The 13,154-nt window shown below is 29.5% G+C and overlaps 1 protein-coding gene across 2 annotated transcripts in view; it reads left to right on the forward strand.

The window, feature by feature from the left end:
- LOC127068276 (uncharacterized) overlaps positions 1-11,948 on the forward strand; it is a 52,175-nt gene extending 40,227 nt beyond the window's left edge. Inside the window, exons 1-5 of one of the 2 annotated variants that reach the window (XM_051004231.1) lie at positions 2,103-2,424; positions 8,311-8,402; positions 8,800-8,945; positions 10,281-10,579; positions 11,350-11,948. In XM_051004231.1, the coding sequence (XP_050860188.1) occupies positions 8,888-8,945; positions 10,281-10,426 (204 nt within the window). In that variant the 5' untranslated portion in view covers positions 2,103-2,424; positions 8,311-8,402; positions 8,800-8,887 and the 3' untranslated portion in view covers positions 10,427-10,579; positions 11,350-11,948. Of the gene's footprint in view, positions 1-2,102; positions 2,425-8,310; positions 8,403-8,799; positions 8,946-10,280; positions 10,580-11,349 lie in introns of those variants that run through there. The other variant, XM_051004230.1, reaches the window with a different exon arrangement.
- The last annotated feature ends 1,206 nt before the right edge of the window (positions 11,949-13,154 follow it).

Here is a 13,154-nt window from a genome sequence, read left to right on the forward strand (position 1 = left end):
TTGGAAAAGTAGAAAAAGTTTTTCCATCTCTCATAAAAGTCATAATTTTATTTTTTCATTTTTTTACAACACGATTTTTTCCAAAATCGAAAATAACATTTATTGATATAAATTATCAAAATAACATTTATTAATATAATTATATTAACATTGTTAATATAAAATAGATACGTACATTATTTATTGTAGGAAAAGAAAACATATAAAAAAAAAAAGAGAAAAGTAAAGAAAAAAGGAAGAAAAGAGAGAAAATGATTTCTCATAACTCTAAACTCTTTGGAATCTTTATTTCTTCTTTTTTTTTTACATTTTTTTACATTGTTCGCTTACAACTCTTTTGTATTTTAGCATTGTTTTACTATCAAATACATATATATTGTTGCATGTAATTTATTATAATGAAAATATGACTATTTCTAATAACAAATATGATAAAATGACACTGCCCTATCAAAAGAAAAAAAAAGAAAATATATGCAAAGCAAATTTGATGTCGAGCCGAACTCGAGATTAAAAAGAAGTTCGAAGGATTAATATTTATAATACCGAAAATAGACTTTACAAAATCTAAAGTTCACGAATATTATTATATGGAACGATCGGAATCTCTGCTTCGTCCCTGTATTCAAAATTATGGAAAGGAGAGATAAAAGGAAAAAGGAAAAGATTATATACAAACGAAAGAAATGAAACTTACAAGATGAAGAAAGATTACGTACAAAAAATTATCAAAAATTAACAAAAAAAAGAAAGAAAAGAAAGAAAAGAAAAAGAAAAGAAAAAGAAAAGAAAAGAAAAGAAAAAAGAAAAGAAAAGGAACAAAGGGAAACATGAAACGAGAAAGAAAAAACAGAAAGCTGTAATAAGTAAATTCCCTAGAATTCCCTAAAATTCTCTCTCATTTATCCTCTTTTATTTTTCTGACGTAGATATGTATAAATATTTAAAAATACGTATGTATAATACATATATACCCGGATACACAGAATATAAATAGATAAAATTGTAATCGATTTAGTAAGCTTTATTGATTCATTCTCGGTTTGTACTAGCTTCTCTCCAGATTACGTTCGTCGTATCCCTTCGCAGCGCTCCTCGCGGTAGCAACCCTACGCGCAATCGTCCGCGCCAGCCCTCGAACAGCACCCCTACCATGACGACTTTGCCCGGTTCTGTCCCCATGGCAATTCCCGCTCAATAGATATATATCTCCTTCTCTTTCTTTCACTCGCTGTATCCCCTCCAAAAATTATCTACCCCGGCTATTTCATACGCAATCCGCTTCTCTCTCTCTTTCGCTTTTTTTCCATCTCTCCCTCTCTTTCTCTTTCATACATATAGATATGCAACAGGGACATACGCATTCATGTAAAAATAGCTCGATCTTTGAACTTTCATACACTCACGCCCTCTTTAAATATCTTCTAAAAATTTTCTCTCTCTCTCTCTCTCTCTCTCTCTCTCATTTCCTACTTCTATTTCCCTCTCTTATTCTATCTCTATCTTATTTTCCCTGTCTTTTTTACTCCTGTCTTTTATTGCCTCTCTTTTTCTTTTTTTTTCCCTCTCTTTCTCTCTTTCTTTCTCAATTTTGTCATATTTCCCGTTGCTACGCTTTATGGTTTCCCTTCCCCTACCACTATCTCGTACGCGTTACATACAAAACATATACATTCTCGTTTATTTGAAACATCCCTTTTCTCTCTCTCTCTCTCTCTCTCTCTCTCTCTCTCTCTCTCTCTCTCTTTCTCATTCCTTTCTTCTTCTTACTTTCTCCCTTTCTCATTCTTACTCAATTTCTCTCTCTCTCTCTTGCTTGCTTGGATATTCCCTCGATTCACCCCACCACCTTACTTTCGGAAGCTCCACGGTTTCGCTGTGCCGAGCTATCTTCGTCGCTCTCTAAGGCAGTCGGTCGACAGCTACCCTCTCAACGCGCTCTACTCTAGCTAGTCCTGATTAGGCTTACGGTAACGTGGCAACAACCAGAATCACCGGAAACCGATCATTTCGTTTCGCGTATATTTCACTTCCGGTGTGTGCTGATTCTCCCTCTCCCTCTCTCCCTCTCTCCCTCTTTCCCTCCCTCCCTATCTCGCACGCGCAATCTCTCTCTCTCTCTCTCTCTCTCTCTCTCTCTTTCTCTCTCCCTCTCTATCTATCCATCTATATAGATATATATATATACACATATATATATATACACACATATATATACATATATATACACATATATATATTTCTTTTTTTATCATTTGTTTTCATCTTTTACTTCAAAACTATTCTTTTTTTTTTTATTCTCTCCTTTCTCTCTTTTTCTGGCTTTTTTCGAATTTTGCTTTTTGTTTGTCGGTGCTAAATTGGCATCGTCTAAATGTACACGTACGGTGCCTCAACTCCAATCCTACGGCGGACCAAAACAAGGTACGACCTATTTAAACGATGTTTGATTACTCGTCGTACATATTATATTTAAAAATGTCCGACTTCATCGATGATACAAAACCAATTGAAAATGAATTCTTCGTTTATAAGAAAATCAATTATTCGAATTAGGTCGCATTATTTTCATGCTTAATAATTGATGAAAAACAAGAAGAAGAAATAGAAAATGAAATGAAGAAGAATACAAATAAAAGAAAGTAAAAATAAGTTGAGGAAAGAAATGAATGTAATTCTGTCCATGAAAAAGGATTCTAAAATATCAATTCTCCAAAAGTGATATCTGAAAGATCACTTTCGGAGAAACGATTCGTGTCGATTCCATCGAGATAAATTAAAATAAATACTAATCGTTTGTTTTTTGAATTCGAAAGATAAAGAGAAGTAGACAAACGTTATTTATATAATTCTATCATCGATCACCATCGATTTTTAACTGTACTCTAATCACGTTTCCGATGAATTTCCTCCTACAGTTATCCACTACTGCCGGTCATGTCGACCCATGGATAAACCAACACAAACGCCTGTAGAAATGCTTCCTCTCTGATTAATTCGTGTCTTCCTGAAACTAATCGAACTCGAACAACGGACGATACTTCTTCGTTTCCATAAATTTTTAAGATCCTCCAATTATACTTCTTTTTTCTTTCTTAGTTACTCCTTTTTTTGCTCCTTTTCTTTTAATTGTAATCAAAATCGATTACTGTTCTATTGATGCTTACTCTCTCTTTCTCTCCTTCCTCTCCTCTCTCTCTCTCTCTCTCTCTCTCTCTTTCTCTCTCTCTCTCTATCTATCTATCTATCTATCTATCTATCTATCTATCTATCTATCTATCTATCTCTATCTTTTTCTCTCTCTCTTTCTCTCTATCATGTTTCTCTATCCACGTGGTTGCATCTTTTATGAGGGTAAACACCATGACAGAACGAAGCCAGCGTCTCTGGATGGTCGGAAAGGGAAACACGACGAAGGGCGTGGTCACATCAAAACTCGGATGACGATTTTCCGAAAACCTTTTCTCAGCTGAATGAACATCCTACATGAAAGGAAGAATTTACATGAAACTAGTAGTACCAGTCAACGTTTACCTTCGACAATTATGACTTATACAGGGTGTCTTCATACGACTGAACAAGTTCTTCTTCCTTGTTTTTTTTTGCTTTTATATTGATTATTCGAAAAAAAATTACAAATGCAGCGAGACATGATTCAAGGTTTTATTCGAAGGGATATATTTTTGTCAATATTTTCAAATTATTCATGGATTTGTTTTTCTGTATACATATATATTTACTATTTTGTTCACGCAACATAAAAATATAGATTCAATCGTATGACTTTGTTTACCTTTATATTGATCCAAAACGACGACAAATATAGCATTTAGAAAAAATAATATAAACAAAAATAAAAACAACAGCGACAATAACAAAATCTCTACGACATAATATTACACAGTTTATTGTTAAAACATATTTCGAAAGATATTCGACGAAATGTTCCATTAAAAATATCATGAAAAATATATCAAGATACGCTATTGAATTCGTCTTGTCATTAACAACGAACCTACAAATAATAAAGATATTATTATTAATGAATGGAAAAAAGTCATTTTTTCTTTCTGTTCTTCTTCTTTCTTATCAACGAAAGTATTTCAACGTTATATGAAAGGACACCCTGTATGCATGCAACACAGATATTTATATAAATACATATTTACATGCATATGTACTGATAATAATCAATAATACAAGCGATACTCGCGCTATATATTATTGATAAAAATTTTAATTGGGCCATGGCATACGTCGAATATTATATCAAGGACCAATCGGATGCCATGTAATATAGCTAATTGCTTGGATCGTTGCGGAAAGCCAAAGGATATGCTTCAGGATCGTCTCACGTGCCAAGTCGTAAAATTTATTCTCTCGACCCTTCTCCCAATCCTAACCTACCCTCTCTCACCACCAATCCATTCCTTTCAGTTCTAACCCTCAATCCCTAGTGAGAAACTCGGTATCTTTCATAAGAAATAAAACTAGATAAACTTAATATTGTTGTGTATGTGTGTGTGTGTGTGTGTGTGTGTGTGTGTGTGTGTGAGTGAGTGAGTGAGTGAGTGAGTGAGTGTGTGTGTTTACATATTTTTCCAATATACCATGTAGTTATGTGTATTGTATATAGGGGTATATTGTATACAGTGTTCGTTTCAATTCATAAAGATTCGTTTTGATCGAATAAAGAAACTTTGCTTTGGATAGAAGCTTTTTTCTCTATCTATACATTTTTCCAAGAATAAGGTTATCGTATATATTCTGCATATACATACTATATATATATATATGTATGTATTGTATGTATGTTATATATGTTATATGTGTGTATATATATATATATATATATATATATATATATATATATAACGTTTATAAAATATGCAGTTAAATGCATCTGCGGTTACTAAAATAAACGAACAAAAATTTTAATACACACATATATATATATATATATATATATATATATATATATATAAGTTTTTAATCGATTTATAAAAGATTATTTTATTTGCTTTTACTTTTTACTTTTTACTTTTTTTCTGGGTTAAATCTATAAAACGATTATGCAAATTGTCTTGCTTATTTTTCTTTTATTTATTGGTTAAAGTAATGTAACAATGACGTAAGTTATATAAATTATATTTTTTTTAATTATAAAATAACTACGTAGATTATACACATATGTGTGTGTGTGTGTGTGTGTGTTTGCGTGCGTGCGTGCATGTGTGTGTGTATGTGCAGTTATATCGAAGCAAATATAAAATCTTAAAGTATTTCTATAAATTAACGATACACACGAAGTTGTCAGAGGTCGAGCTTAAAAGCTTAAGGGTCGTTTCTGAGAGAAAGATTCTCAGGGATAGAAGCCAAGAATGCATCGAATGTAGGTAACGGAGAGTTCTGAAAAACGAAAAAGAAAAAGAAACAGAAAGTATAAGTAAAGTGTTAAAGTAAAGTAAAAAGCCTTTGCGTGAAATCGCTTTTAACGAGATTTAAACATAAAACAAACGTTATTTCTCGAACTAGCACGAATATCCTGTACGTTAGAAAAATATACTTAAACCATTTTATATTTGTAATAGGAATTAAAAAGATTTGTTTTTATTAAATAAAGAGAAGAATAGAATAGAAAAGTTAACTGATCAAACGATCAAATGTTAAATAAATTTTCAATGTTGAAACATTGAAGATTAAAGGAAAAAGAATGTTCTTATTTTTTATTATATAATCTCTTTTTCGATCATAGTTCGACTTTTCATTTATATATATATGTATGTATATATATATATATATATATATATATATATATATAATATTGTACGTATGTGTGTGTGTATCAACATTATGAGAAAATAACAGAAATATTATCACTTTTTTGCGAATAATCAGCAGATGAAATTTTTCTTCGACTAAAGTAAAAATCGATCGAATCTAAGGAGAGGAAGGAAGCAAAATATGCGAAAAAAAAAGAAAAAGGAGAAGATAAAAAGAGAAATAAGAGAAAAAAAGTGAGGAAAATGATCCCCAATGAAAAGATATAGATACTCTCTTCTCTCTCTCTCTCTGTCTGTCTCTGTTTCTCTCTCGTCAACTCTTTAAAAGACATCAATGAGGAGCGTATTTTGACAAGTGAAAAAGTGGAAAGGTTGGATGATAGTTCTCGACATGTAGAGAAAAACAGAAAACTGTTATAAAACAAACATTCAAAGTAACAATGGCTTTTGGTCTATCATCGATTGGACCAGTAACCCGAGAACAACACAATTCTACGCAATTGTAAAAGACAGAATGGTTTGCGGTAACATATATATATATATATATATATATATATATATATATATATATCTCGATAAAGAATATCTCGTGTTTCTCTACATGTATATACTTTTATATACGAACATACATATATATATATATGTATGTATATATGTATGTGTAAATTGGACATAAGTAACTTGTTGCGTCCACTTATCTAAAGCATCCCTAAATGAAATGCTTTTCACAGAGCTACATCAAAAGCAAGTACTATATACCAATAAACTACTGAAATTGAGGATTGAGTCTTGGAGTCTTTTGATTATGATCTCGATGAAACCATGAGATTCTTTTAAAAGAGAGAGAGAGAGAAATAGGATTTCCGTCACATGACCTATTCTTATGGCAAATAATGAATTTCCCCAAGCTTCCCAAGAGGTAGAAAAACATCGTGATTATGGTTTGTTTGTTTTTCCTTTTTTTTTTTTCTTTTTTTGGATGTTGAAATAAACCAAGGAATATAAGTCAGAAAAATATGTAACTTTATGAAAAGGGAGAATTACTTCGTATTCAAAGAATTTTCCTAATTTTCAAATCGAAAAGAATATACGATAAATAAATGAATAATGTATGAACTTCGTTTTATAGATAGAAATGGAAATTATTTTACTTCGTATGGAATAGCAGTTCTATTAGTACTGATTTTAAATAGCACGGATTGAATCGTCATACATCGTATAATTTTCTATATTATAAATAAATGTATTAATGTATTAATGTATTAATTTATTATTTATAAAAATCATTGCGCGATTAAACGATCTATTTGAGTTGAAAGGTTTACAGAATAAATAATTAAAAACACATTTCAGTTGCGTGACATATTTTGAAACATTTGATTTATGTTATATACACATAGAAAGAAAAAAAAAAAAGGAGAAAGGAAATAAAAAAAAATATCTAAAGATATCACGTCGAACATGAAAGAAAACTGAATGAGACGCTTATAGATACGTCGTGAAAATGTTTTTAAACGAAGTCGTCGTTATGGATCTCGTAAATCTCATGAGACTTTCACTTTAAACTACGTTCCATACGTGTGTGTGCGTGTGTGTGTGTAGAGAGAGAGGGAGAGAGAGAGAGAGAAAGAGAGAGAGAGAGAGAGAGAGAGAGAGAGAGAGAGAGAGATAAAGAGAAACTTTAAATTTGTGCAGTGAATATATATAGTCTTATCAGAAAAGAATTTAATCATCCATAAAAACTTTTTTATTCTTGATAATACATACATGAATATTACTTAAAATTTTGCTCAAATCAATTTTCCAAGCTATGTTAATGCCTGTGTTAATTATTCAGCTTTATGAATAGCCCTTTTTTATAACACTCCATATATTCAAATATTAAGAGGAATTATGTCGATTAAATAATTGTTAAAAATCTTTAGACTTTAAAAGTAAAATTATATTAATATGCATGTATTATAAAATGTATGTATATGTGTGTTTGTATATATACATGTGTATGTGTGTGTGTGTGTGTGAGTTTGTATGTATCCTATATTTAAGACTATTTATTGTTAATCCAGTTACCAAAGACAATATACTAGATCATTTGTGAAACTTCATATTCTTTTGTCTGGAACATGCATTTATAGACGTTCACCTTGATACAAATACATATCTCATAGAACAGAATGTCAATATACTACTGAATAGAATTTTATTACGAACTAATGTAAGAGATAAAACGAATGTAACTTCGCTTGTTGCGTCAGTTTATCGTTTCTCATTTCAGCACTCAGTCACCATCGATTTACATCGACATTAATATGCATAAAATATAAATTTATTTAACTCTTGATTATATGTAATTGTTTGTATATGCACATTTTATATAATATTATGTATATGTATATGGAGATAAAATACACGATGCCTGAATATATGGAATACTTATCAAAGATTGCATATTTAAAGGCGCAAGTCTATTTATAAAATATACATATATATATACACGTAAATTGATGTAACTTTTACGGTGTTTCAGTTCAATTTGATGTTCTAAGAAGAAAACGTACTTCGTTCGTGTATAAGGCAGGAGATGCGCGTGACTTGCCAACTTCTTAACGACTTTTTAAGGTAAAAGAACTTTCTAAACGATCAGAAACTTTTTATTAAAATTGATTTTTCGCTAATTAACGTAAAACTCATTTCGTAAAGGAGATCATTACTTCTGTGCTAAGAATACAAACAATTCTTTTCCTGATTTATCCGTTTAATAACAATTCTTTCGTCATTCCCGTATCGAAATAATCCTCCTAAAGGCTTTTATACTTATGTACCAGACGTTCTAATGAAAACAACGAACTGTGATTACAGTAAAGAATATAAAAGGAAAAATAATGTATACTTTCTGAAATTCTTTATTTCATTTGAAAAAGTTTATTAAATCCTTTCTTCGATTAATTGGAATCTTTCACAATGATATTATTGTTAATTCTTTTTACTTGTATTCTTTTTTTTTTGTCCTCATTAGCTGACAAGTGAATTGAAAGAAGCAAGGAAGGAAGGAAGGAAGGAAAGAAAAAAGGAAGAAAACAAAGAAAGGCGAAAAGAAGCAGAAAATGCCGGTCGGCGGACGTGTTTCTGGCAAAGTTGGGATTTATAGTTCCCATTACAATGGTAATGATTTGGATATCATGGCATTAAGTATAGATATTCTATAGAACGGAGCATGAAATTGAGGAGAAAGGAAAATGTTAGATTTTGTTTTCTTCTCTCTCTCTCTCTCTCTCTCTCTCTCTCTCTCTCTCTCTCTCTCTCTCTCTCTCTCTCTCTCTCTCTCTCTCTCTCTCTCTCTCTCTCTCTCTCTCTCTATCTCTCTCTGACCGATTTTAAATTTTTATCTCACTCTTGACTGATTGAAAAATGGTCTCAAAGATATGTAAATAATTCATTAAATATGCGCATGCGCGTTTGAACATAACAACTTAACGATTTTTGTGTATCATTTATTCGGATATTCCATATACGTCATAAATAGTTTTTATAACGTTTTAAAAATGTTTTAACATATGTACCAAGTATAAATGAGAAAAAATTTGTGGAATATAAAAGTCGATTAGTGATTCGTATTTCCGGTTGAATATGATATTGAAATTGGAAAGTAATATTAAGGATTTCTAAAGTATTCCAAGCTATAATCTTCTTTGCAACCGAGTTGTTGGATTTCGTGGAAAAAAAAAAGAAAAAAAAATATATACGTATAAAAACCGTTCGAATATGATTTTGAGAAAGCTTCGTTTTAAATATAAATCTCGGAAATTTTAAATGGTTTTAATTCGTTCAACGGATATTTTAAATTTTTTATAAAACGACTAAAAAAAGAATAAAATCTTTTAAATCTCTGTTTTAATCTCCTCTTTTTCATTACAAAATGGAATCCGTATCTAGCAGAAAAGCTTTTATTGCTAAAAATATTATACATATATATATATAAATATTTATAACAATTAAATAAGACGTTAGAAATATAATATAATAATAATTCTTTTCTTATATATGTATGTATGTATATGTATGTATATATAATGTTTATATATGTGTATATATATATATATATATATATATATATATGAAAAAATCTTTCATGTTATAAATCATCAATTTACATCGTTCGATTTATGTATATGCATATAGAATATAAATTTCTACAACGCCCGAATGTATGCAACTCTTAATACACTCTCATGTTCATACATATTGCATAAATTTAGGCGAATCTATCTTTTATAATAAATTTTTTCTTATTCTTTTTTTTTTGTTTTTCCTTGTTATTAATCAACTATGTTATGTAACTTCCTGTTAAGATCACGTGTATTCCGCTAACAAATTTTTTTCATTAATATATACATAAATCCTCTTAATTAAAAATCTTTTTGTAACAAAGCATTTATCAAAACTTTGAAGGACATTTCTAAACATTGCGTAATTAAAAATATTGCATAATAATTTCAGGTAAAGGTTACAGTGGTATTAACGAAGAGATTATATGGATTAGTATCAGCATGGGTATAGCGATAGGCGTATTGATAATGTTAGCACTTTGCTACATAGCACATGAAAAGTATCGTAAACGTTACAATGGTTACTATTCATCCTGATATAAGTTACCACCGCCCTCTTGGGCGACTTGCTCAACTTTCACGCCAACTAACCCTAGAGTTTACTTCAGCCCTACAATCTCGAAAGACAAACCACGAGCTTATTACATTACCGTCTAAGTGGAATGTCAAATTGATGATGATCCCTGCAAAGTGAGTGATTATATCTCTACCTTCTTTTCTCTTTCCTTCTTTTTTTATCTTGATATTTATCACATAGAAATTATTAGATAAAGATTATTTATAAATGCTTTTTCGATACTTTCAAGAAAAAAGATAAAAAAATAAATAGATTTTTTATTCAACTTTTCAGTACATTTATTATTTACACAATTATAACATACCAATATTTGATGTGAAGTTCGTACGACGATTTAATATTTGTGTAAAAGAATTACTACTATATGGTTTTTACTATTTTTTTTTTTTTTTTTCGTTTAAACGAATCTCTAAACAAATTGATACGCATCAAAGGATTAACTATTTCTTATAAAACAAGCTTTTTTCCAAATTCAATATTTTATTTTATATTTTTCATTTTTCTGAATAAAAGTAAAATGTTATATGGAAAATATTTCTTTTTTTTGTTTTGTGAATGAAAGAGGATTTAAAAAATAGGTTTTTCTTTAGAGAGAAAAATATTTACAAAAGAAGAAGAAAAAAAGAAATAATATTTTATCCGAACGATGTAACTCGCAGAGGATTTTCTTCTAAAGATGTCGTAGAAAGGAGATTTTGATGGATCCATAAATCACAGAGGCAAAGTTGGCTGCTTTGCATTAAAGTCAATCGTGATACGCATGTAAATTTTCATTCAAGCCTGCACATTTTTTTCTGCTCCATTTTCTTTTTTCGTTTCTCTTTCTCTCTCTCTCTCTCTCTGTCTATTTCTCTTTTTCTCTTTTTTTCTCTCTATTTTCCAGAACGTACGAAGAAATCGAGTTTGCGTCGAAGAGAAAAATTCAACAGAGTGCTGCTCCAATATACATACCCATGTTTCAAAGTATTAAGCGATTGACCTCAATGGAAGAAACAAAAAAGAGAGGAAAGAAGTAACAAAAAATATAAGTTAAATAAATAAATAAAAGAGATAAACAATTAAAAACGAAGTTAATCTCTTTTATTGTGATGGCAAGGATCGAGAAGACATTACTATAAATAGTATAGATAATCGAGTGCGTTAAAAAGAAAAAAAAAAGAACTCTTTTTCTCGCACCATTATAAAATACAATCGTTTTAATCTCTATCAAGTCTCCATTTTGTGTTTCAAGGAATAAACTAACAAATAAAAACAAACAAAGAATATATACGAAATTCCAAAAAACGCACGCAGAGATAACTTGTTAGATATTATCGTCTCGACAAATTCTTCTTCCAATCAATTTTACGTATCACCTGATAAAAGTTAATGAAAGTCTTTGATCAAAGTGTTCTCTCAAGTAGTGAAATTAAACAAAAAAAAGAAAAAAAAAGAAAAAAAGAAAAAAAGAAAAAAAAAGAAAAAAAAGAAAAAAAAAAAGAAGACAGAAACAATAAAATAAATGAGAAAACGAGCCAAGTAGTAACGACGAGATGTCGAGGAAATTAAATATTAGAAAATTTCGATTCGATTCTTTGAAGACAATGGAAAAGGCTGAGAGTAACGACAAATTGATTTTAAAGTTTTCTGTTTTCTTTCTACATTTTTCTTTTTATTATTGATTAACTGATAAAATATATAAGTAGGTAGTATTCTCGTGAAACTTTTAACAAAGCTTTCTCAACCTTTGCCTTTCTGTCTTTCTCCTCTATTGTCTTCTCTATAACTGTGAAAAATATATTTAAAAAAATGCGATGTAAACGCACGTACTGATTGTAAAAATTTTGACCAAAAAATTTAGTGGATATATATATATATATATATACATATTTACATATATATATACATATATGTATACATATGTATATATGTATATGTATATGTATATGTATACATTCTTAACTATTCCTAAATGGTTATTGTTAATAATTGATCCATCGATCATATAGAACGATTTAGAGTAATAATAATAATAATAATAAAATGTTATTAATAATAATAATATTTTATTATTAATAATAATAGTAAAATGAAGAAGAACGGGTATTTAGCACTAGATTAGTTTACGTACTTAATATGAAGAAATAGTTTTATATATATGTGTGTATGTATACATATACACACACATATATATATATATATCAAAATTGTTTCTTAGATGAGAAGATAAGAAAAATATGGAAATCATTGTAACTAACGTATAGAAACTTAAGTTGTTCTTATGTAACTTAACTTATGTTGTTCCTTGATTACGACGATTATTTTTTATCGTAGCATGTCATATAGACATTCGTTGTTCTTTTATGATAAATATTTTTTTGATAAACTCGAGAACGTTCATACTTTTGTTAAATGAAACTCGATTTTGTGAACACGATCGTTCGACGAATACGTATACACATATACATATATATATTGATAATAATCTAATACACCTCTAACTTCGAAACGAATTAATTTTGATAATGAATAACATAGCCAAACCAATATCGTTAATTTATTTCTCAATAAATAATCAATTAATTGAAATTGAATTGATAAATCCAATCGACACGTATCAATATTGCCATATCGTCCAGATGAGAAAGAAATATTAAAAATAAATATCTATTATAAAGACGGTTTCTCTGTAGCACGCAACTCTGATCA

Source organism: Vespula vulgaris, chromosome 12, assembly GCF_905475345.1.
Source record: "Vespula vulgaris chromosome 12, iyVesVulg1.1, whole genome shotgun sequence".
NCBI lineage: Eukaryota > Metazoa > Arthropoda > Insecta > Hymenoptera > Vespidae > Vespula > Vespula vulgaris.